This window comes from Drosophila tropicalis, unplaced genomic scaffold (assembly GCF_018151085.1).
Source record: "Drosophila tropicalis isolate 14030-0801.00 unplaced genomic scaffold, ASM1815108v1 contig_878, whole genome shotgun sequence".
Taxonomy (NCBI): Eukaryota; Metazoa; Arthropoda; class Insecta; order Diptera; family Drosophilidae; genus Drosophila; species Drosophila tropicalis.
Window position 1 is genome coordinate 13,128,048 of NW_027173374.1, and position 27,141 is coordinate 13,155,188.

A 27,141-nucleotide genomic window follows, 5' to 3' on the forward strand; every position below is an offset into this window, starting at 1 on the left:
CATTTCTATGCGAAATTGGTGGCTTTTTTTTGTTTTTTGTTTGTTTTTCGGGCATAATTTATGCGCACATTGTTTCTTCATTTTGTGCGGCTTGTCATTAGGCACAACCACAGACTGTTCAGGTTGTTCTAGGGGTTCTAGTCTGCAACTAGCAGCAGTAGCAGCAGCAACAGCAGCTGTATGAATTTATGGGCAATTTTTCTTGTGTTGTGCTTTATTTTTCCTTTTGACTGGCCAGAAAAGTAAAACTTTCCTGCCGCAAGTTCATTTTTTTTGGGTTGGGAGTGGGATGAAACTTTTTCTTGTTGCATTGAAATTGTTTTTTGACGACCAGAAAGTTGTGGTTGTTGTTGTTGTTGCTGTTGTTACTGTCGGAATACAAAGACAATTTAAAGACGTTAAAGTCTCATTGAGTTGCCGAGTTGTTGGAGCCGCTCAATGAACTCGAAGCGGAAATGCTCAAGCCATAAATTATGGCGTATGCCGAAGGAAAGATGCGTTGTTGCAGTTGTTGCTGCTGCTGTTGCTGCAATATAAATCCTTTTTGAAAATTTATGGTACGTTGAACTTAAAATGAAAATACAATAAAATCTACCGACTGAAACAGAGACCAAGAGACGTAAGCCGCATCAGCAAAGAGACAGTACGTTGTGAAACAAAAAGCGCATAACAATAATACAATTTATTAACGTTGAACAATTTTTACATTTCGCTGGCGTACAAACGGCCCTCTACTATATATGTACACTGTATATATGGGTATATATTTTCAGTACTGAATCTACCATATCAAATTGTGAAAAAAGGGGTCAAGTAGGGCTATGCAAAGAAGATTAAACCTCAAGAATTGATTGGGAATCAACAGGAACAACAATTGATGTCATGGTTCTCATTTTAAGAGAGTAAAATCCATACGATTTAATGAAAACAATTAGAAAAAAGTTCGGTTGTCTTCAAGACAGACTCTTATAGAGTCTGGAAGTTTTCTTTACCCCCTTTAACTACGTCACTGTGCCGTTTCTATATGTACAAATAAGAAAGGCGCCTGGACCTCAAGATGTAATAAAATTAATGCCCCTGCATTATATGCTCTGTGTGCAATGGGGCATTAAAACAGTCCGATGACATGAGAATTGAGTATTGAGGGGGGATAAGTGAGAGGCAGAGAGAGAGAGAGAGAGAGAGATTGGTGGAGGAGAATATGAAAAATCATATCAATATTTATGGGAACATTCTCAGTTTAAGTATACTTACGTTTGTGTACATTTTTGTTTGTTTTTTTTTTTTGTATTGCATTATCTGCTTTGAATGAGTTTTACATAATTTTGACTCTTTGTTAGTAACTCTAGCTAGCTCACAAGGCTCATACAAGATGCAATTATTTGATGCTGGTTCTTATGCATTTTAGTTTTAGTTCTAGTGCAAAATTCGATTGGTGCTTTCAAATTATAATTTAACTAGCAAAAAACTTATAATTAGTGCCAGAAAAACCAAAAAGGGCAAGCTTAACTAACTAGAGCGAGGGTGCAAGGTGGGCAAAGTGGTTTTCAACTTTCGCGGGGGCAACGTAGACAAAGAGGAGGAAAATACAAGCATATAAGAATTATATATAGTAATTTATATAGAATTTTTGTAGTTTTTCTGCTGCAGGTGAAATGCTTAATTAAATTTTTTGCCAGTTTTGTGAAGCGAAAAAGGGTGGGGGTGAAAAAAGTTATCTCAAAACTAGTTAAAAAATAAAATTAACGATAAATGAATGAAAAGTAAAAAAAACAACAAAAAAAAAATGGAAACGAACAAACGAAATTCAACTTTGTTGTTGTCGTATGCAAATTACTTGTGGGTTTGGTAAACGGAGACGAGACGGGTGGTGCTGGGGGGTTGTGCACACTAGAAACAACGTTTTGGGGTGTTACATTTCACGGGTAGTTATGCTGGCTTCAACAACAACATCACAAACGATAAACAAAAAATATACTATATACTTTGTGCTATATATATGTATATAGAAGGTAAATTTAACAAAAAAAAGGAGATAACAAACTGTTTGGAGGCGTAAGGTCTCTCTTTAGGGACACATTTCATTCATTTGCAAACTTAAATTGAACGTGAAATTATTAATTGCTGGGGCTTAATTAATTTATAATGAGTTTGTAGCGGCGGCAGCTGTGCCATGTCAGAACGCGGTCGCGTCGGTGTATGTGAGATAGAAAGAGAAGGAGCATCAAATATTGCTGGTTTGTAGTGGTGCAAGGTGGTGCATTGCAGTGATGTTCGGTGCTGTGCGGTGCATTGCAGTGCGGTGTGTTGCATACATAATGATGAATGATCAGATAATGGAAAAAAATTCTCAACATACGTGCTGACCATTCTATGTGTGTGTGTGTGTGTGTCTGTGTGTGAGTGTGTAATAAAATGACTAATACGAAGAGTACATAGAAAGTTGAGTTGAGTAAAGTTTAGGTTTGTTGTTGTTATTGCTTTTGAGTTTTGCGTGTGGTGCGCATTAATGTTTTGTGTGTTTTGAGACTTTGTGTATAGCCTACTTATTGGGGCTAATGTATTTTTTGAATTGAATGTTTCGTGGATGTGAGTTTTTGTGAGACTGTGTCTGTGTGGATCAGTGTTTTGTTGAGAATCTCTTCTCATCATTGGTTATCACAAGAACATTCAGTATAAAATTACAATACAATATGCATTGAATGATGCTTTTACACTATAGACTATGGGGTTCGTAAGTAAGTATGTAATTTGTCTTTTTGGTAGTAGATTATCAAAGGCAATATAAGATATATAAGATATTATTATTGTTTATATATATATATCGGTTTAGGTATACAAATATATATGTATATATATAAGGTAAAAACGTTCGTATTCCGCTTGCACCACATTTCAAAACAAATCAGTTAGTAATTGGCAAATCACGATCATCACATCATCACAGCAGAACGAACGAGGAACGAATGGCAGCAACTTCCGGAGATGTACAGTGTGTGTGTGTATGTGTGTGTGGGAGTGTATATATATGCTTGATTATAAATATGTATATATTATATAATTTATAGTAAATTTCATATTCAGGTACATATCAAAGTAAAAATTCAATCAATTCAGTCCATTCGCTTAGTATTATTATTATTAGTATACATCATCAAAGGTCATCAAAAGTAAGAAAAATAATCGATCTGTTACATATAAATATTATATTTTATATATGTATTTTAAAAATATAAATATATATATATATGTGTATATATATATATATATTTATATTAATGGTGGTATATATGTAGGTCAATTCATCAATCAATCAATCCATATCAATTAAACAATTTACATGTATGCGTATATATAAATATATATATGTATATATATAGAGAGAGACAAGAGACAATAGTTAGAAGAGAGATATAGAGAGATAATGTGGAACGATAAGAGGGTTCGGGCGCTCACCAAGTTCACGTAATGCAAATAATAACTCAAAAATATTCAACAAAAGTATATATTTATATATATTTCTAAGGAAAATGCCCTAAACATACAATATTACTTTTATTTTCTCCTAGTATTTGTATTGACTATGCATTTTGCTCAGTCTTTATTGTAGCTATCTTGGCCTAAATTGGCTATTAAGCAGCCTAAACTGGCTGAAACCTAAGCAAGGTTAAGGTTTTTTAAAAGAGACTTGCTAAAATGTTTGCATGTTCATAACTTAATAATGAACTAAAAGCCAATTTAAGATCAAAATTTAAATGATTTGCTTCACTTTTAACTCAACTTTCTTTGCTTACTCATTTTGTTATTACTTTCTCTTTTGGTTTTATTGGTGCAGTGAATTCTTTCTGTATTTTGTTGTTTGTTTGGTCTTGCTTCAGGTGTAATTAACTTTAAACTTGCTTGCAGGAACTTTTTTACACGCAAACCTTTCATACAGGTGAAATGGAATCTTATTTCATATACATACATAAATATATGTGGAAAGGGCTAAGTAAAGAGGAATAACGTTCAAATTATACACACTAAGATTTTCTTTTTCTTATAAGTTTCAATAAGTAGAAGAAGCATATGCAAGATAAGACATTTGCCAAGGTGTTGCTGGGTATATGTGTGTAACTATGTGTGTCTGTGTACAATGGAAAGGATTCTAATAATAAGGTACTGCTTTTTACATGGTGAGTTTTGTTTTGATCTGTTTTTGATTGGATTCTAGTATTAACTAGCAGTGAGCGGAGCAGAGTTTATTAAAAAATTCATAGCAAACCGGAGGACAAAAAGGGGGTTGTTGATAGGAGACGAGCATATAATGCTCATTCATGAATAAATCAGAACTGAAAGCGAAAAATATTTGATTTTACTTTATGTTGTATGTATGTATGTATATGCAATTATGGATATCTGTTATATGTATGTGTGTCTGTGTGTGTGTAGTATATTGTTGAACGCATTGTTCGCATCATACAAAGAGAAAATTGTCCAAACGTTTGCACAAGGCACACAGCGGCAAAGTGGAATACAATGAACAAAATCAATATTAATAATAATGCTCAATGCAATATTAATGGAAAATTCAACTGAAAAGTTTGGTTTGTTTTTTTTGTTTTTGTTTTTTAAGGCACACAAAACTGAATATGAATATAAATATTAACAGACACACACACGCATTCGCAATTAAATTGTTTGTTGTTTTATTATTATTCGTTATAAATTTGTTGTTCATGGCATTAATGTATATTGTTACTCATCATCATCATCATCGTGATCATCATCATCGTTTTAATTATCATCATGGTTAACCCCAGTCCCCTCAACGTAATCATTAACTGATTCCATTTGAATTTCTCGTTTCTTGTTTCAGTTTGTAATTGTTTAACTCTTTTCTCTTTTCCTTTTTTATATAAATTACTTTTGCTTTGCATTGTTAATATTAATTATATAAATATTTATATAACTTATTTGGTTTTCCCTTTCACTTGTTTTTTCTTTTATCTTCGCCTCCTTTACAATACCATTTTGCATTACCACGAGGAACAATTAAGCAGGATAATGCCACAAACATGATCAAAGTGTGAATCAAAGTGTGTGGAAAATGAAACAATGCAATTTAATTAGACGATAATAACTAAAAGTTAACAGAAAAATATAGTTCACTAGAAAGGAATTGAGCTAAGTTTATGGCCAGCAAAGCTCCTGAATGGCTCCTACCTACATAAGTGTTTAGTATTCAGTGAGAAGATCCTTTATGATCAGTTTAACATTATCTAAATGATAATAATAGATAAAACGTATAACTTAATTTTATAGTTATGCTTGCAAACGGAATAAATAATGTTAAAAATTTTAAAAACTCTCAAGTTCAGGTGTAAAAATTTCTTTGCTTGTTAGGTCCTTGACAAAACAAATGAAACAAATAAGTGGACAAATAAATAATGGTAATAATATACGTACGTACTGCATTATATAATTCATTTATTGGTTGCAAAAATAAATTAGGCATATTAATAATAATTCGGTTTATTTATACACTTAAAATAATAAATAATTAAATACAAGGTGCATACATTTACATTGCATTTTCGTTCTCATTTCTAATATTGTAATGCTTCTTAATGCTTTGTGAGATTCATTGCCACGCCCACAGTTCCCCACATCCGTTCATTTGAAGGTGGTGGGCGGTTTGGAGGATTACTGCTCTTGGGGGCGGGTTGGGGGCTTTGTGATTTCAATTCTAATGGGCTTTTGCAAACGCGGCGTTTCATATATCTTTACTTTTAACTAAAAGGTATAAATGGGTGTTACTTAGAATCAATCATCGTTTAGTCGGTGTAAAGTAAAGTAAACATAAATCAAAAACAAATAACCAAGCAGAGCGCCACTAAACCAAATAAAGAAATTTTTCATTTCAAAGAACAAACACATACATACAAACATACATACATACAAACACAACATATGGGACACATAAAATTGTTATTACTGTAGATCATCATCAAATGCAATTAATTTTTATAAACAATTTGTTGCCAACACACGCACTAGCACACACACACACGCACACACGCGCAAACAATTATCGGACATAACATTAATAAAAATATGAAAACAGAAAAAATTCGAAAAAAATAAATGTGCTGTGAAATTGTATCACAAAAATTGCAATCAAGTCCACTCGCTAATAATTTTCATTAATTTTATTAATTAAATCAACAAACAGTCTGTCCCTTTGATTAATTCTTTAGTGTGTTTTTTCCTCTAGTCGAACGCTTTTTGGTTAATTAAATTTATATGATTTTTAACTTTCTTCTCTTTACTATCATAATGGTTTGCAATCAAGACCAGATTTTTAACGAAACATTTGAACGGAATTAAGCCCTAATTTCTTTACTGGAATGGCTAAGGACTTTTCGTAATGAATTAAGATCTTAAATTTTAATAGAAGAGGAGCTGAAAGAGTATTTACACTTCGATAAGTTAAACTTGAGCTGTTTGCTTTGGTTTTCGAACATTCGATCGACGACGAATTTTTTCTACATTTTTTTTTTTTAAATAACTGAGGATGAAATTAAATTATTATAATTGCGCTTTATGTTTGATTGTTTTGTTGTTGTTATTGCACTTGATTTCTTTGTTTGTTTGCATTTATATGTGTGGCTTATATTTTCCTGTCAATTTTTTCCCTTTTAATGTGTTGTATTTCCGAGTTATCCGCTTTGGGCTTTAATTGGTTGTAATTAAGAGTTATAATTGTCAGCGGAGTTGTTTTATTTTTATTTTTTCAGTTGGCAGTGCATGAAATGAATAATTTAAATTAACAAAAAATATACAAAAAAACAAAAAAATCCCTACATAAATACAAAAATATTTATGAAAGTACATTTACATGTACCCCTAAAATGGGAATTGAATATGAAAAAGAGTTCTTAAAATTAGCACAGAAAAAATTAATTTCATTTGTAATAGATATTCATACATTGTGAACTTGCAAGAGTGTGTGTTTTGTGTGTGTGTGTGTGTGTGTGTGTGTGGAGTTTGTGGTATGTGAATGTATTGAGGCAAACATGCTATGTGACTTTAATGTGTTTTGTGTGGGGTTTTCGGTGGTGTTGTTTGGTGGTGGTGCTCGGCCATAATATGCATCAAATTGTGCTTTTCAGTTTAAAGTTCAAAGTTGTTTTTGGTTGGATTTTTGCTCTTAACTCTCGTTAGCATACTTTATAGGCACTTGCATAATAATAATAATTTGCAGCTACCTTGAGTCAAATTATTTATGCATTCTCGTTGTTGCTCCTGCCCGAATAAAACTTAACAAAATTTTATTGCGGTTAAGCACTAACTTTTCAACCTCGGCTGCCAACTAATTGGATTATGTGATTAGCAATCTGCTCAAAGGATTGTATTGTGTGTCCTGGTTAGACCTACAATTGGCAGCTGCAATTGTTGAATTTGCTTTCCATTTAAGCCACTATAGAGGCGGCTTACCTGGGCGTAGGCAAATCCATAAGTTTTGGAAATTCCTCCTGCACTCTAATGTCTCTTAAATGTGATTGAATCTCGCCTATTTTACTAAGATTAATTGACCATTTATCTAGTTAGTTTGACAGTATTTATGCAATGAAAATCTATTTAAACGATTATGCCTGAGGTTAGGGTAGAAAACTGTTATTTGTTTGTCATGAATGGAAGTATTTCAAATGAAAATGCATTGCCAGCAATTTTCGATTATGAGAATTTTTAAGAAAATTCTTTTCATAATTAAAATGAATTGTTGAATTTATGTTGATTCATGGAGATTATTGCATTGAGCAAACATTTTTAGGCTATGTAGGGGAAAACTTTTTGGCATCTTGTAGGGCCATTCATTCCATTCTGTTTTCTCTCTTGTTGTCAGTTCTTCAAGAACTTGAAGAAACTTTTGATTTATGCACTGGCAGTTTTGTGGTGCGTGTCTTGGCCTTTATTATTTATGAGTTTTCCTCATATAAATATATATATTCTTTCTTTTTTTGATTTGCATGTTCAGTTAAGCAAATACAGTATACAATAGAAATAAAAAATGTAACTGAAATAACAATTGTTTACTAAAGGTCTTTAAGTCTGCAATGTGTATGTAGCTCTTCGGGGCGTTTATGTTTATTTAAAAAACTATTCAAAGGGTTTTTCATTTTATGATTAAACAAAAAAAGTTAAACTTAGACTCACGAACAGACATGCCAAAAAAATAAATGCCCAAATGGTAAAACAATTAAAGTAAATACGATTAAGAAAACATATTTATGCACACCATGATGCCTGACTCGTCTGATGGAATAGAGAACATGAGTATATATATATATATTATATGTGTTGTTTTTTTTTTGGCTCAATGCAGTAACTAGAGTAAGGTGAGAGCGTGTGTATGTGTGTGTGTTTTTTTATGTTTATGTTTTTGTTTGCTGTCTGTTTGGAGTTTAGTTGCTTTTTCCTTTTCATGGCTCATAAAACATGCCTCAATTCACCACATGGGACACAAAACTTTGAGAGAGAGAGACACAAAAACACAAAACAAAACAAAAAAAAAATGTAATATCTCAACGGAAAAAGACAAAAAATTAAATAACAGATTGTTAGTCTTTGTTGAACAAACAAGTAAAGGACAACAAGCATATTGCATGTGATACACAGAAAAAACGAACAAAATAAATAAAAATCTAAAGTTTTTATACCCATGTATTTCAATTAATTTTGTTAGAGATTGAGAATGAGATTTCAGATAACAATCAGACTACCTATAATCATCATGAATCATCAGATCTTTGATTTATGCAAAAGGGTATTCAAACTTGAACCAAAACAAAAAAAGAAATTAAATTGATTGAGTGTAAAAACGCGTACAACAGGCAATAAAACATCGTGGACAAGGGGCAGATAAAATTATAATTTAGCTAGTTCGATTCAATTCGAAGATATGCACAAAATGCTTAGATGAAGAGAAAGAGCACAGATATGGATACTGAATTACTGATTACTTGGTTTTTGGTTGTTTGGTTATTTGCTTTGATTTAATGCTTTTTACATGGTTTATATAAGGGTAAAAAGAGAAGGGGCACACATTCCTTTGTTTTCTTTTTTCATTATAGAGTATTATTACAATTTTGGGTTGTTGGTTTTTTTTTTTTTTTTTTTGGTGGTATAATCTCAGCGAATCTCATATGGAAATCAAATAAAACACTTAACCAATTTAAAAGAAAATTATGAAGAAAATTCGTCAGTAACATTAACATATACAATATATTGAAAAAAAAAAACTAAGTCGGAGCATTAGCAAATAAATAAATGAGAAAGATAGTTAGATATAGAGACAGAGAGAGAGAGATGTATGCGATAAAGATGACCTACAATTATTATTATTATTTATATTATTGGTATTTATGTACGTAAAAAAATGCTAAAGTCGTAGTTACTTAAATAAATGTGTTTTGTTTGTGCAGCTTTAGCCGCTCATATTTGGTTGCCATTTTATGTTGCTATTTGTTGTTTTTTTTTTTCTGAAGTTTTTTTTGTTGTTTTTTTTGCATACTTAAACCAAACGTTAACACACGAACATAGGCTTAGGGCAATTTATAATAAATTAGTTATAGAAAATGGTTGATAAACATAAAAGAACTTGGAATTTGATTAATTTCAATGCAAAAATTGCACGCTTGGCGGCAGTTTCAATTGGATCGTTGATATTAGTTTTGGTAATTGGTAAATATAGTTAAGATGCGAGTAAAAAGTGGTTAAGAGAATTCGATTTTGTTTTTTTGTGGGGAAGGCGAGTCATGGTCATGTTCGAGTGTGAGTGTGTGTTAAGTTGTTAGTTATGGGTTACGGATGTATGTATGTGGGTATAGGTGAAAAAGTGTGGCTGTAATCAGTCTGCTTCTTCTATAGTTCTAGCTAGTTATTGTGGTCTGAAATGGAAAAGCAAAATCCAATTTCCCTTCACCGTATTTCCCATTTTCATTCTGTGTCTTTGCTTTGCTCGTTTTTATATTAATTTATGTATGTATATGTTCTCGTTCTCCATGCTTGCCGATAAGTTGATGGTCAGCCATAAAGTAGGCAATGAATTATTGTTGTTCGGCGGTCGGCAGATGTCTCTGTGTGTATGTATGTATGTGTATGTGTGTATATACAGATTTACATTGACGACAGCCTGGCTGGTGATGGTGGCATGCATTATACAGCAATTGCTGTTGTCAACTGACATTGCATAACAGCAACAGAGTTTCGTCTTCCCCCCATATGCATAAGGACGGGAATTGGGGATGAAGTAGCCGTAACCGTAGCCGTAGCCGTAGCATCTGCCTGACAGTAAATTAAGCGGAAAAGTGTGTTGTATGACCGGCCAACTGACTGACGGACTGACTGACCGACCGACCGACCGACCGACTGACCAACCAACCATACCATGTGGCAACAATCGTGGAGTACGAAATGGGGTCCTGGGTCTCTCTCCTTTTCAAAAGAGGCTTTGGGTCTGTGCATTATTTGCTTGCAGTCGGAAATAACTCAACCGCAAATGAGATAAATTGCTTGCACACAGATAATTGCATGGGGCCATGAAGCATGGCCAGGAATTGCGCCTGGTTCTTGGTTTTGACCATTTTTTTTCTTCTCTCTGTTGTGTTGTAGTTGTATTTACAAATTTTTTGGTGGCTTTTAAATGTATATATAAGTATGTAGTTCTCTATATATGTATTTGATATTAACACAATTGCATTTCGTATTTAGACAAGCTTCATGTTTTACTTAAAGAATGATGCGGCATTTAATCTTAGCCATTTCCAATGAGAAACTGGAAGCTCTAAAACGTGTTTATAGATATTTATATTCTTTACAAATTTTTGCTTAGGATCTTCGAAACTGTCTAAATGAAAGCAATATAAAAATGATATTCTGATTCTGAGTCTCTCTAGTGGAATTAATTTTCTGACATGACGAAATTCCCTGTGTTTTAAGCTGTAACAACTGTTTTGGAAAGGCTAAACTTAACATTCATATTTAAACGTATCTCAATTGTTATTCATAGTGATAATGTTGCGGAAAATTCGTTTCTTTTTGTTTTTGTGTGTTAATTTATTACATTTACATAGATGAGTATAGGAATTCGAGTAGGTAAATGCTTTGTGAATCCATCAATTGAACTATATATATATATGTATATATATCTATAAATTTGATTTATTTCAGAGTTTTCCTTTCACATTGTATTTTTGTTTGTTTCAATTGCTATTAAAGTGACTAATAGATTTATGTTTTTATGCATTGTATCAATGGTAATTGAATTGCATTTATTGTCAGAAGTTTACGTTCTAATTCATAATCTTATACACAACATTGAACGATGCATGATACATATATAACTATAATTCTAGATATCTGTTTATATACTCGAATGAATATTTGCAATTTTCTAGCCTAACCTTTGATATGGATGCGAGTAATTGCCTATTTCAGTTTTGCTCCACATCTATCTGCTTACTGCTCACTCTCTCCTCTCTCTCTACCTCTACTCTATTCGTTAATCCAATCAGCAGGCTATGCCAACAATTTGTAATTGTAATTTTGGCCAAACGAATAGATTGGGCAATAACAAACAATTCGCAGGTAAACTGCGGGCCGTTTCTGCTTCACAATGCTCTGCCCATCCCCCCGGAATTCGATCGATAACAATTTAATCAGGCGCTAACATTCATATTCCAGTATAAAGGATTCGCTTTCAGTTGGTCCTGCTCCTCCTCCTGCCCCTGTTGGTGCCTGCTGTCGTGGATGTGAATGTGGCTGATGCAGTGAGGATGATGTTGTAGATGGCATTGCCCTGCCTAAATTTACTTGTGACAACATTGCGGTTGCCGATAATTTCCCATTGTATGTCAGAGCAGGCGTTTGTGTGGGCGTGGCTGGGACGGGTGTACCGTGGCCATAATAGTTAAGGGCCGAGGTGAGTGGTCCGGCACGACGTTGCTGTTTCTGTTTGGCCATGTAATCCGTTGCCGGTTGCGTGGCATTGCGCAATGCTATAAAGGTGTCGAAGTTGTCGTTTGTTGAGGAAGCATTCGAAGTGCTCGAGTTGCGACGCAGTCCTAAATGTTGCTGTTGTTGTTGTTGCTGATGCTGATGCTGTTGCGGCTGCGGCTGATGCTTGGGAACGGTGGGTAGATTTAGTTTCAGTTGCTGCGACATTGAAGAGTTCGATGATGAGGAATTCGACAATGAGGATGAGTTGACCGAATGAGCAGGCGGATGCTGCTGCTGGGTGGCATAGTATTTACGTAGATTGTCCATCATATATCGATTTGTGTTTGGACTGGTGGATGAGGCAGCACCTCCCATAGAAGGTGGTGGCTGCAACTGTTTGCTACTAGTGGCATAGACTACATCGGTGGTTGTACTCGTTGGCATAGTCAAATTAATGACACTGCCGGTGGCCATTGCTGTTGCCGTAGTTGTTCCTGCCGCCGCTGTCGCTGTTGCTGGCAGTGCCGTCAGTGGTGCACGTCTTTCCTCTTGTATATGTTGCTGCTGCGTTTCATCTGTGCAGCTGCTGGACACGAAATAACTTGGCATTGCTACCGTCTTATTCGAACTGCGTGAATAGTGAGCTTCAATGAGATCTGTCTGATGTTGTTTTGCGGCATACAGTTCCTGGGCCTCATCTTCTCCAGCAAGACCACCAAAGCCATAATACTCACTACGATTGCAAAGAGACGAGGGCGTTGATGCCCGCTCAAAATCATTGCGGCTGCGTTGACGTTGAAAGTGGGCCAGGTAACTCTCACCAGTGCCCAGCAGAAACTGTTCGGCACTGGCATCCACATCTACATCAACATCAACATCTGCATTCTCCCCAATGCCCTGGACTCCGGCATTGGCTTGTCGTTGCAAATGCTGATTGAGCGATTGATAGAATGTGCTCTCGGCAAGATTCTCATTATAGGATGTTGCCGTCGTTGTCGCTGTGGCTGTTGCCGTTGCCGGTCCCGTTGACGACAGCAGTCGCTGCTGGCGTTGGTACCAATCAGTCCTGTCCTCGCATTCATTGACTTTGACGCGAATGCGAATATCGCGGGCCATATAATCAGGCTGTGGACCATTCCGTTGTTTTAACTCCTCTGCTCCTCCGTCAATTGCCTCATCCTCATCGTCGTCGTCGTCATCATAGAAAAATCTTGCTGATTTAGCGCTTTCCGCTAAAAGCAAATCCTCGCTTTCCTCTAATGCCAAACCATAGCTCGTTAGGTTATCGAAATAATATTCACACATTTTATCTGGATGCTCGTAACGCAATTTATAATCTGATTCATAGCTGGGTGGCAAATCAATTGCACCATTACTTGGGATCTCCAAATCTCGCTTTGTTGCTGTTGTTATTGTAGTCGTCGGACCACTGAATACTGAGGCATAGTCCGAGCTGCTCATTGAATCCGAGTGGAGCGCATTTCCCTTACTCGTCATCGTTGCTGGTGTCCTAGAAGCCATGGGCAAAGTGCCAAGATTCTCATAGTTAGTGGGCAAACCATTTTGAGCCTGCGATTGGCTGCGCTTATGACGACGACGCGGTGTTCCTATTTGCTCCTGTTGATGTTGCTGCTGCTGCTGCTTGGCAAAAGATCGTCGTTGTGCTCCACTCACCCGTCCCACGGAGTGCGCCGATTGTTTGCTTGTGCTCAATTGTTGTTCAAAATTCTGCTCTAGATAAGCGTCCAGATAATGCAGATTTTTGCTGAGATCAATCTCAGACTTGTAGCTCTTATATATGGTGGCCTGCTTGCAGCGGGATTCATAGTTGGAAATGTGCGCTCGGTCGCTAATGAATCGAAAACTCTCATCCTTGGCCAAGGTATGAAAGCCGCTGAACTCGCCGCCGCCGGAACAGCTGCTATCATGTCCGGATTTGAAATTGCGACATTTGTCACGTATCTTTTGAATGCCTTGGCGGGTCTTGGCCTGCAGTCGCTCAAAGTAATTGGACTTTGGCGTGGCCGTGGGATGATAGGATGTGTGCTGTATGTCATAACCACCGCTACCCGAAGCACGCATGCTCTGTATGCTCTGTGTTCGATTGGGATAGCTTAGCTTGAGTTTGGGCAGCGACGGAGGCTCTTCGGAGCGGTGGTGCAGTTTCCGCAAAGACAGCTGCTTGAAGATGGCCTTCGAACGTTTCGAACTCTTGCTGTGCACGGTGGACGTCTCAGTTGGGGTCACCGAATCAAAATCTTGGCGTTCGAAACGACTAATTGGAACTCCATGTAGATAATGATGATCAGTGGCGGATGCAGCAGCGGTGGCTGCAGAGGTGGCTGATGTTGGCCTAGATGGCTCAAATAGTCGTCGGAGACCACGACCTCCGCCGCGCTGTACCTGAACACCGCTGGCCGAACGACCGACACTTCTCAAAGCTGCCGTCGCACTGGTCGCCGAACGTAAACGAGTGTTCACACTTAGTGTGAGTATCTCATCGTCATGGAATATGGAGAACGGATTTGTGATCACCGTGGAGTTGTCGCCACCAGTCGTTACTGTGGTGGGGGGCGTTAAGCTGCTTATGGATCTAGTCTTAACATTATGTGCACTATTTCTAGACTTACTTATGGCTACGGCTTCCTGTTGCTGCTGCTGCTGCTGTTCTTTACTATCTAATACAACTACAACTTTGGCTTCATGATGTTGGTTCGGTTTACATATCCCAACCAAATCCGCTTCAGATCTGCAACGTATACGACATGTTTGCCGTCGCAAACGTCGCAGTTCTTTAAGCGAGTTGCTTTGCTTACGAAAGCGATAGAACGGATTGTTGATACTTAGTTTCTGGAGCAGCATTTGTGTCTCCTCTGCACTAAGTTGCATTTCATCTAACTTAATGTCAGCACCTATAGAGTTTGAGTTTGAATGCCCCTCCTGCTGATGATGCTCTAGCATTTCATCTTTGGTCACATTCAAATTGAGTAACTTGCCTGTGGCCTGGGGCTTTAAATCACTATTGTTCATATTGTTCTCCACCTGGCTAGTGGTGGCTAGTGGCTTACTTTTGTGACTATTTAGGGAACTATCAGTCGAGGAACTGTTACCCTCGCTGCTGTTGCTGCTAGAGCTACTACTACTATTACTGTTGCTTTTGCTTTTGCTGCTTGTCTTGGCTACCTCAATGGTATTGTTATTATTGCTATTGCTATTGCTATTGGTCGTTGTTGTAGCCGTATTGTCTTTACTGTCGTTGTTGTTGTTTTGGGTATGGTTGGGATGGGTATTTGTGTTAGTATTGTTGTTGTTGTTGGTGGTGCTGCTGACATTGCTATCAACATGATGGTCTTGGTGTTCATGTTCCGTACTTTCGTTACTATCAATTGCCTGCTAGACTCTAGTGGGCGGTTGTAATATCATAGCAGCCATGCGTACCTTCATTGCCTCCGGCGATCCATGGCCCGGATACTGCTGCTGCGGATGCTGTGAGGCAGCATGTAGTGCCGATGCCGACGCTGCTGCTGCTGCTGCCGCTGCCGCTTGCTGTTGCTGCTGCTGTTGTTGTTGCTGCTGCTGCTGGTGATGATGGAAGCCAGCGGGCGTTGTATAAATCGAATCACCTTGAGGGCCACTCGTGCTATCCGAGCGTGATTTCAAATCGGCTTTCTCGCTGCAGGGAAAGAAATGAGATAAAAATTTTGTTATCGAAAATTTGTTGTTTGCCAAAGTGACAATTGTGTACATGGTTAGGGGGCAATTTCGCTGATGGTGATGGTGGTCGAGGGTTGTGGGTCTAATTCGCTATCATTGATTGCCAAATTTTATGCCTGTCGCATATCTGAATATCTATTTAGTTTTTCTCGGCCCACGACCCCTGCGGGCAACTGTTTACTTGGGGTTTTTCGGAAATTGTCTTCTAACCTCCCAGCCCCTAGCCGCTTCCCCCTTCCTCTCTAAATCAGTGTGGCGCGTGCTTTAATGCTTTGATTGATATGAAAGTTTCAGGGCATTGTTGAATTGCGGCATACAAACTTGTACATATTTATCCTTGGCCTGTGTACGGAATGTTATTGAATATGGCGGAAATTCAAAATCCATTTCCGCAACCTCGAAAGTATACCATGAAATTTTCACCGCACATTGTGCAATGCAAAATATGGTAATTTCCAAATATAAAATAAGACAAAAAAAAGGGGAAAAGGGAAGGAAAAACTATAGCCGCCAACAATGCCTCATAATTCATGTTGGGGGCTCGGCCAACAAAGTGGAGGCAACAATGACCGATTGTTCATAGGCAGATCCCTGGCTTTACCCTTCTTCTGGTTGTTGCTGTTGTTGTTTTCGCATAAAATTCGCTTGGCAAAAGGCGAAGCTCGGCAATATTGAATATATGAAATATGTAAAATATTTTCTACAATACACACACACACACACGCACGACGAGGGAGAACATTTTTCATGATGTATGTATGCGTGCCAGTAGGTGTGTGTGTGTGTGTATGGGGGGTGTGTGTGTGGCCAGTTGGGGAGCATAAATTGGCACGACAGCACCACCTGTTGGCTGTGTTCTCCTGCATAAAATTTGTATCAAAATGGCCATTTATCTCAGTGTATGTATGAGTGTGTGTGTGCGTGTGTGTGTGCGAACTAGTATACTTCAACTTACCTGTCTTTATCCGATGATTTATAACCCGTGGAACCTGCAATACGTTAAGAAGGAAATGAAAAAGAGAAATTTATATTAGAAATTGTTTTTGCAATACATTTCTTTGGTTAGAATGAAAACCATTTTAAATGAACTCAGACAAACTCTCAAATAGACTTTTTTAATATTTGGTTTAAAGAGATCTGTGAACTGTTAATGCCAGTTTTTCGTATATCTATTTTAAAAGCGTTTAATATGTTTCTTTACAAAACTTAACCACACAAAAGTTTAATTTGAAGAATATTCTTAGAATTTATTTACTAAAAACCTCTTTCTAAACTAATCTCTTTCCAGACTAACTAAGAGCATACAAATTTCGTCACACTGATAATCCTTTTAACTACCAGTCTTCTTCGTATACACATTTAACAAAACAAAGCGAGAAATTAGCTGTCTGAATAACTTGAAGACAGATAATCGTAAGTACGTATTCCTTTTATAAACTGATATGCACATAGCTCTAACAATTTTGATGGATATCATCAGATGGTTAAAATTTCATGTTCTGTCGCAAGATCTGTCAAATGGTATTTGACAGCTTGAAAGCACCTGCTGCAGGTCGAAAATTGACAAGTTGATTGACAATTGAGTAATTGCCCAAAAGCAGTCAGTCAGCTTCATAAGCTTCATATAAAATGAGAGAATAGAATTTCAGAGCAATTGTCCTGGGGGCACAGCAAACAGAAAGCATTTGGGAAAAAAGTATACAAAAGTTTCATTTCTTTAAATTGTTTTAATGTGGCCTTTTTTTTTGGTTACTTCTTTTTCGTAAATTGTTTTGCAATTGTGCATTTTAATTGCGTGCCAAGGCAAAAGTTTTCCGCTTTGCGGCTGGATTTTGATTTCTAATTAGGCAAGAGGCAAAAGTTGGCTCAAGTTTCAAACATTTGGCCAGTTTTAAAGCTGTTGCTATCAGCGCTTTAAAAAAAAAAAAAGTTAGTATGTTTAGATGGAGCAACGACTATGAAATACCCTGCCAACGAATGCATATTCAGAGTGAATAAATGGCAAATATTCTTTTTAAATCATGCATCAATTAGCCTAGAACATTCTTGGTGAAAATCCTTTTTAGAGTTTTCAATAACTTCTAAAACCAGCCCCTGTCTGCTTTAATGTACTCTTACTTTGCCTTCCGGCTAAAGGGTATTGAAAAGAAGAGAAATAGAATGGAATTATCCACTACGGGGTATGTAGAAAAAATGTTTCTGGAAAATGGAAAAAAAAAGCTGGCACTGCTGGCTATGCCTTTTTGCATAGCCGTTGCGTTACTTAGAAGACTTTAACCCTTTTGTTTTTTTTGCCGGGGCTTCTGTTCGACAGGAGCGAAGATAGGGGGCCGAGGGAAAAGAAAAACAAGAGAGACAAAGACAGAGACTGACTGCCTGACTGACTGACCGCAGGCACTGGAGGCGGCGTAAAACGCGCTAATGAATATTTTATGAGATTTATTTGAGTTTCGAGTTTCAAGTATGAAAATAGGAAAATAAAGAACTCAGAACAAAAAATGAAAAAAAAGGAAGAATGGCGCCACATCCTGGCCAGCCATTTTTTTCCCTTTATACCCTCCACTCATATTTCTATGCTTTGTTGGCAGCATTTGCTTTGTGTGTGCGATTTTTTCTCCTTTTTTTTTGTGATATTTTTTTGCAGTAAGTTTTTGTGTTTTTTGCAATTAGTGTGACAGCGGCGGGAAAAGTTGCTGTTGTTTCTGTTGACCACCAATCCCTCCGAAAACTCTCCCTTTACTTATTTTCTTTCTGCGAAATCGGCGGGCATATTGGGGGAGTAACAAAAGTAATGAAGAAATGTTTTAATTGTGGCGGCCTTGACGAGGCGTCTGTAATTAATATGCCAGCCCAGTGTTTGAGTTGGTAATTGTCTGCCTCATCACATTGTTTGGCTTCAACAACGTGTTCACTTTAATGAGCATTTATATTTTTTTGTCTGAAGATGATGATGATTATAATGATTTTACCGATCTGTTGATATACTTACTCTTGAAGCAACACTTTTTGCTCTTAATGGCATATATGCAGAGACAAACGAGCAATAAGATGGCTGCCATGCAGCCGCCAGCGACTCCAAGTAGATAGCTCATTTCATAAGGTTCTGCTCAGTCCAGGAGCGAAAATAATCCACACGAATGTAATGAGATATATATATATATGGATGTTGAAATGGAATTGTCCATGTTGAGGTTATATTTGTTGTTGTGGCGGATGTTGATTATGCAAGCATAAAAGGAATTTAATTTTCATATGAATGTAATGCTTGCAATTGAAATTAATTAAAATTATTGGAATACATATGTATATGTATATTATGTGTGGATGTATGTGTGGATGTGGGCTGTTGATGATTGTTGAATGAGTTATTCTTGTGTTATTGTTATGCATTTGTTTGAATGTTGTATGTGGGAAAAAATTCGTTAAATGAATCTCCAATGAATGCACTTAGAACAATTAAATAATTTATGTTGAAAAGTGTTTAAAACTCTTCAAACATTTTCTAGCCTCATATACAAAATTTTTAATTGATTATGGCGTCAACAATTGAACACTTCTAAATATTGAAAAATTGTAAATACATATAATGGGAATTTGAACAGTATTTATGTACATTTGTGATGGGCAACCGTTTTAAGTTGATTAACTAAGTGCATTCAAATGGCTTTTTTTGTGTTTTCGGGATTCTAAGGGTTTTCGGGGAAAAAATAATAAGAAAAAAATTTCTATGCACCTGCAAACGTACCCTCCACAATCAAATGAATGGCATGTCGATCGGTACCCCGTTCATTTTCCACAACGAGGTAATAGGGTCGCGAATCATGCTCATCTGTCTCATGGATATGCAGTGTGGATAGGTAGCAATCTTCTCGCGAATCCTGTATCATGTCATCGGCTCGGAAGCGCTCTGAAATGATGGGAAACGGAAATTACAAAAATGCTCATTGACTTTTTAAATGAACTAATAAATTATATATGGGAATGTGTGTTTACATAAATGTTGCCATTGTTCAGTTTAATTGTTGAGTTTAATTGCTCTAAAAATTACGCAAACAATTTGTCGATGGATTTTGTGTGTGTGTTTCTGTGTGTGTGCCTTCAAGACCACTTGAACCGTTAGAATGAATGTGTGTGAACTAAGGGGCGGCAATGCAATTCGCATCGTTTGATTTCTGTCAGTGGCAAGCATGCTGGATTACACGCACGATGGCGAAACGGACAGAGGAGCGGACCTACGGGACATACGCAGACAAGCTGAAAATGAAGAGTAATACGAGAAAGGAGCCAGAGCCAGAGCCAAAAACCAAAACCAGATTCAATGCAGTTTAAAGTGAAAAACGAGCAGCGTTTCCATGTGCAGAGCGCGGTGTGTGGCTGGCCCGGTTGCCTGTCCGTCTGTCTGTCGGTCTGTCTGTCTTTTGTAACAGGGATTACCGGTGGCTGACAGGCATGAGAATGAAGAGGCAAGCCATCCCAGAGCCACTAGTAGGGAAGCGTACCATTGTCACGGGATCTACGCGACTGGAGCCAGCTGGAGCTGATGGTCTAGCTACTGGTTGGTTCTGGTGCAGCTGCCTGCCAACGGCAGACGCGCGGACATGACAGCGGCATTTTCTTCCTACGACTGATTTTTGGATGCCTGCGATGGCCATGTAATTTGTCTTGATTTGCTTTCGACCAGCAAACAGCGGCACGTACCATGGAATGCCCTTTCGTTGCTCCTTAACGCCTTATTCAATGCCAAATTTGTGTAAAAGGTTTGTTAATGAGCACTGAAGCGTGCATTGGACAGGACCATGGTAAAGTCGAATCAGCTAAAGGAGAGGCGATCCGTTTTACTGTGCGTGACATGTAATACGTTTGATGCGTAGTCTATTCCCCCACCTCCCCCCTCTCTTATCTATAGCGCTAATTGAGTTGCGGCTTATTGATATAGAAAAATGAGGGAAAAAAATAACCCAAGAACTAAGCACTTAATTGCATTTTCATTAGCTGCCCAATGAAGCGCACTGCAAAGGGTAAAGGCGAGAGAGAAAGTGTGTGTGTGTGTGTATACGCACCTATACCCGAGCCGGCCTCCAGGCGTAGAGAACCCCATTCCCAGGCGACACGCTGTGGTCGCGGATCGGCGCAAACGACCATCGTTAGGCTAGCTGACTCGCCCCGTTTCACAGCGACCGTGTGCATCGAGGGATGCAGACGCAGCACTTGTGGGGCACCTGGAAAAAATGAAAGAAAATGAAAGAATATTTAGCTTGAAGGTTGGTCAGTTAGAAACAGAGAGTGAGAAAGCGAGACACAAAGAGAGAGAGAGAAAGAACGATGACTGCATATTTAATTGAGTTGGTGTGGCTGAGGCAGATACAAAGGCAAATAGCTAAAGAATTTACTGCGACTTGATTGCTATGGAAAAGTCTTAAAGCTTTATATTTCATATGGTAGTAAAATCAGTAAAATATTGCCTTTAATTTGCACAGATTTAAGGTAATTTTGAATTGAATGTTGCTCATGCAGTTTAAGGATTACAAAGATTATTATATCAGATGGTAGATTAGTTGGGAAATGCGAAAGAATAAGCTGAACAACTTTAATTTAGAAGGAATCATCCTCTAAAGGATTCGCTCAGTAGTTAGCCAAAAGGGTTGACAAATTTTGTATACACTTTTCGTTTTTCTGCTTTACTGATTTCGCTGCAGAGATGAATGTTGTCGCTGTTGTGGTTGTTGCCATTGTTGCTGTTGCAGCTGCAGTTGCAACATATAATGAGCAACTCTTTTGTTTCCTTTTTTTAAGTCATACTGTTGATGTTGTTATTGCTGTTTTACGTAGTTAGTTCGTTAGTCACTTTACACACTCACATAGAGACACACGCACACACACACACAAAGACAGAGAGATTGTGGTATGCATTTTTTGCACCATATATAATAGCCGTGGCATTTTTTTCGCTTTTATACTTTTGCTGGCTCTGCTAAATTGCTCGTGTCCTTGGTCGGTCATAAATTATGTACGTGCTGTGGTATTCAGCACTAAATTTAAATATTTCTTTTTTTTTTTTTTCGTCGTTCGTCCTCAACGCTCTTTGCCTGTGGGCAGTGGCCATGGCAGTTTTTTGCATGTTGTTTTTTTTTTTGCCTTTGTGCGCTGCGGTCATAAGTTCATTTTGATTTTCTGTTACGTTTCGGTTTTAGTTGCTGTGTGTTGCAACTTCACATCGCAGCCACCGCGAAATTGTGTGGGGAGCATGAGGCGAAATCGCAAGCGCTTAAAATGTTTTGCCGGCTTTTTCCAATGTTGCAGTGGTAATTTTTTGTTGTTGTGTTGTGTTGTGTGTTTCCTTTTGTTTAATGGAGTTTTGTGTTTTGTTTTAAGTGTGCATTAGTTGCACAGGGAGATGGCGACTTAAATGAGTTGCCCGAAGCGAGAGAAGCTTGGGGTGTTTCTATCGTTGGGACACAGTTGCATGATAAGCTTCATTTTTACCTTCTAAATGGATAATGTAAAAACATTGAGAATAGAATATTAATATTGTACTTAAAAAGATATCCTCCAATCCAATTGTAACTGCATTTATTTAATAGGAATCCAAAGAATTTAAATTTATATCGCACTTTATAAATATCTGCCATCAGCATCAGCTGCTGCTGCTGTAGTTTACAGTGTTGCGGTTAAACGATGACCACAGACAGTAAAAAAATAGTTAATCACGATAAATTTCTTTCTCTCTTACTCTATTTCTGTCTCTTTTTCTCTCTGTTAGTCTTTATTTGTTACTTACCGACTACTTGCAGTGATACTGGATCAGAAACGGCTACACGTTCCTGACCATTGATATAACTGGTGGCTCGGCATTCATAGTCGCCTTGATATTCATAGGTGACATTATCAATAACCAATCTTGGCTCATTGCCCCGCTCCACATACTTGGATCCATGAGAGATTCTGAAAATTATAAAGAAAACAACAAATATTATAGTAAATCACAGAATATTGGTTTGGGTTTAAAATGTTGGAGAATTTGAAATTAAAAATCAGCAAACACAGCTTCAAAAGTACACAAACTTTCGTTATCGTTTATTTGTTGCAGCACTGGCTTTGATTGCATTGACTTTGTATGCAAGTGAATGCAGAAAATATTGAAAGAGAAAACCCTTTGGAGCCTCCTGTCGAAATATTCGGGCCTTCTGCCAACTCCTATCCCTTTATACCAACACCATACCCCAACTCATTCCTGCTTCGGCAATATTGAACGTTGCGTATGAGTTATTTTTGTAAGAGAGAACGCTTGCAGAAAAAAATATTTGATACATTTTTTAATATGAGAAATGCCTTTTATGATGCAAAATGCTTTGCCACATCCTTCAGCTTGCGTCCACACAAAATTCCTTTGAAAGCAAGGGCCCTGTACTCTGTTCGTTGATACATTTCCATTGAATTTTAAGTAAAACCCCTTGATTTTATTTAAAGGTGAATCAAGGCGGCAATAGCCATAAAGCAAACCCCATTTAAAAAAGGATAAGAAGAAAAAAAAAAAAAACACAAATTCACGTAAATCAAAGTGACATCTTAGGGCCGGTTAAATGCATTTGCATTTGAAAGTGAAGCCAAAGTTTAGTTGGCCAAAAACTTAAGTCTGTCGACACGAACGTTACGGTTGTAGGCCATTGATTTATTGTCTTACAACATTGGAAATTTTAAGTAAGTACTTTTGTTGATTTTGACACGGCACGCTCCATTTAATGTGCCAGGGAGCATGATGTGGGGATACGCGTGGAAATTAGTTTTCAACAATTGACATTTAATTTCTGATAAACACGCGCGCGTTCTCGTACGCTTCATTAAGTCAACACGTCAATGCATTGCATGTGGTATTTGTGTTATTAGAATCCTGAGAATCACGTTTATATAGATGTATGTACATGAATTTATGTGTGTACATTAGAGTGGATATTGGCTATAACAAAAACAGAAATGTGTTAAGATACTTGATTTGATACAGAACAAATTACCAGGGAATAAAAGTCCTTCAAATGAAGGATAATTCTTACGTATTGTCTTATTCCTTATTTCATTTACATTTCATATACAATATATCTATTAATTTAACTGTTTACTTGTTTTTTTGTCAGTAGATATTCATTAAAAATTCGAATACTTTCTCTTCGACAACATGTCGTATGATTAATATTTTATAATTTTCATTCAGTTAATATAAAATTTTAATACTCATAAGTATATGATAAGAAGCCACTCTAATATGCATACATATATATTAATAAACGTACATACATAGAATTGTATGAATGTATGATTTCGTTTGTGGGGTAAGTGCAAACAAATGAAATCACAAAAATCACGTCCGATCTAGGCAAAGCCAGAAAGAAGCAAGAGCAAACGACGTGCATGAGAGTGTTTCGAATTTTTCTCTTTCCTTTCTTTTTTTTTTTTTTTTTGCCTCCGGCTTTGCATTATTCCTGCTTTGCATACTAATTTTGCTTTCAAAGGAGACTGTGAAGAGGAGACTGGGGTTTTGCCTATAGCAAAAGCATATACACAGTTTTCTTGCCATCTTTGTCGATGTTTTTGTTGTTGTTGTTACTTGTTGTCGTTATTGTTGCTTGCACACAATTTCCGCTGTGCAGCTAATTAAAATGACGCAAAACATCAGCAATTGTGTATGTGGTGGTGGTGGTGGGCGTTGAGGATGAGACTTAACGCGCAACAGGAAACGTTCTCACATACGGGAAATGTTTTCTTTTTTCTTTCTATGTACTAACATGGCCACAAAACCTAGATACACACACACACACACACACACACATAAAGGAATTATAAATATGTATGTATGTGGCTGCAATTCATTAGAGCTAGAAAAGAAATAACAAGTTTACGCCCTGAGAACTCAAAGGACTTCCAACATTGATTCCAAGTATCTTTCCTTTGACAGAGAATTATGTATAATTTTGATTCATTCTCAGATTCATATCTTACAAAGAACAAACAAAGTTTGCTAAAGTTTTCCAATGAACCTTAACTGGGCCATTTCTCTATTTCTCTCTATTTAAACCAAATAGGAAATTAACATTAAATTTAGAACTGAAGATCAAATGGCTAACAAGTAACGGAGGTTTTTATGAAAACGGAGTGAAAAATCTTTTAAATTTTTTAGTTAAATGATTATTATTGTTGTTCGATTTCGCTTACCTTTGTACCCATTTATAAGATGGCAGAGGATTGCCATCAGCTACGCATTCGAAGGCAGCTGGAGTGAAAAGTGGAGCAGTAGTGAGACGATCCGGGCCAGCTGAAACAATTTTCGGTGAATCTAAAATGGAGCAAGGATAAGAATAAATACGGCATTAGTGAAAAAGTTAGCCAAGCAAACTGAGAAAAGAGAGACAGAGAGACTTGAAGATAAATACTCCAAGTGTACTCACATTTCACGTCCAACTGCACCGACAGCTGCTCTGAGGTGCCCACCGAGTTTTGCGCCTGGCAGGTATACAAGCCGGTGTCGCGGCGTCCAACGGGACGCAATTGCAACGTTTCCTGCGTAGACGAATCGAGAGAGAGAGGGAGAGAGAGAGAGTGGAAGACAGAGTGGGTTGGCAATTTAATACAATTACAAATTTCTGCTACACTTAAGATAAATACACGGCAAGGAGCAGTAGAGTGAAGCGCATTGCCACCACCACCACCACCAACAAGAACAACATAAACAAGGAATGGATATGTAGCTAAAGTTGGTGGTGGCATCTCCAGAGTGAAACTTACCTGCAAGCTGGCTATCTCGGAACGTCCGGCCCTACGCCAAACGATGCTGGCCGGTGGATTGGCATCAGCCACGCAGCGTAGTACAAGCGCATCCTTATCCTCTTCCAAGTCGATTTCCGGTGAGCCAATTAGACGAATGGTTGGCGCGTCTGTAAGCAACAGAGAACCAGAAGTTGGGTAAGCAAAATAAGTAGAGCAAACAACAAGTCAACAACGACCAAGCCGACCAAGTTGTACTTCTTTGGTCAGGGGTGGTTGTGTTGGGTGTTTGCCTGCCTGCCTGGTTGGTTGGTTGGTTGGTTAGACTTAGACGTTGAGAAAGGACACAGAATCTGAACTCTTGAAATTGCTCAACAAAACAGGAAATTGCAGCAAATTGTTGTTAATTTAATTGTTACAGTTGTCTGTTTAGTTTTTGACTTTCAGACTAAATCAAATGACGGCACTTAGACCTTCTACATACAAACAATTTAAAACTAAATGCGAGGTTTTCTGTGTGTGGGAATATATGTCAGGGCTAGTTTGATACTCACATCTCACATCGATGCGGGCCTCCACTGGCACAGACTTTGCCGAGTAGGACTCGTGGAAGGCCAAACAACGTAGCATATCGCCATGACGTTCGCGCATCGCGGACACTTGCACCTCTGAGGTGGCCGACCAGGTGCGTGGATTATCCGGCTCGGTGATATTCGTTTGCGGGTGTATGGCTGGGATTTCTTGGTCGCCTGCAATGTTTGGGGAGGTAAAAACTTGATTAACACCAATGACAGCAAGAACTACTGGACAAACACTGGGCGAACACTTACCCAAATACCATTTAAGTGTGGCCGGTGGATTACCATAATGCGAGACACATTTGACAGTCGCCATGGAACCAGAATCCACTGTAATATTGTGTCCTGGCGGCACGTGTACGCCTTCATATTCGAGACGTGGTCGTTGTGGCGCCACTGCAGAATACATGTTAAATGTGAAATGCACTCGGATTAGTTAGCGTTAGTTTAACTTGCTGCTGTGTGTATGTGTATGTGTGTTGGCGATTTAATTAAAAGCTTTACTTACCACGCACAACCAGACGAACTGGTTGACTGGTCAACGCATCCTGTGTGGTAAAATCACTAGCTGTTACTTGGCACTCCCACGCTCCGTCGTCGAAATCCAGTGTGGCCGAGCGTATCCACAGGGAGCAATCGCCACCGATTTGCATGGGCGGCGGATGAAGATCCAGATGTAAGACATTGCCATTGTCATTCGTTGGCAGACGTGAGGCCCATTCGTATTTCTTTGTATAAATGCCAACGGGCTGAGGAGAGAACAGAGGAAGAGCGAAGGAGAAGGGTATTGCATTAGTAGTACAACAGCTAGGAAAATTGTTCGGGCAGGACGAGATGAGGCCAATAGTCTGGGCGTAGTGGACATGTTTAGCATGTTTAACTTTTCGATGTAGTCAGGCGTGTAATTTCATCTACTATTTTGCAAAGACATGCAGGTCCAGGATACGCCCTACCCTTCACCCACCACAGCCGTCTCCTATTAACTACGTGTCCTTTAAACTACATTTGCAGTTGGCAGTGTCGTCATCCTCATCATCATCATCATTATCATTATCAGTCGTCGGCGTCGTTGTCTCTGTCCGGTTGTTGTTTCTGTCTCTAAATTGGCATTAGT

The 27,141-nt window shown here is 37.9% G+C and overlaps 2 protein-coding genes across 2 annotated transcripts in view; one reads left to right on the forward strand and one right to left on the reverse strand.

Moving 5' to 3' along the window:
- The window catches only part of LOC137584275 (oocyte zinc finger protein XlCOF6.1), a 30,184-nt gene extending 13,177 nt beyond the window's left edge, over window positions 1-17,007 (forward strand). The window contains exon 5 of the mRNA XM_068299594.1: window positions 16,985-17,007. The gene's annotated coding sequence lies outside the window, so the exon portion shown is untranslated. The remainder of the gene's footprint in view (window positions 1-16,984) is intronic.
- Window positions 5,497-27,141, reverse strand: part of LOC137584269 (serine-rich adhesin for platelets) — a 174,921-nt gene continuing 153,276 nt past the window's right edge. Inside the window, 12 exon segments of the mRNA XM_068299584.1 lie at window positions 5,497-15,655; window positions 16,652-16,685; window positions 18,686-18,799; window positions 19,430-19,603; window positions 20,757-20,915; window positions 22,475-22,638; window positions 24,901-25,021; window positions 25,134-25,245; window positions 25,471-25,619; window positions 26,004-26,198; window positions 26,280-26,423; window positions 26,536-26,776. Of these exon segments, the coding sequence (XP_068155685.1) occupies window positions 11,710-15,655; window positions 16,652-16,685; window positions 18,686-18,799; window positions 19,430-19,603; window positions 20,757-20,915; window positions 22,475-22,638; window positions 24,901-25,021; window positions 25,134-25,245; window positions 25,471-25,619; window positions 26,004-26,198; window positions 26,280-26,423; window positions 26,536-26,776 (5,553 nt within the window). The 3' untranslated portion in view covers window positions 5,497-11,709.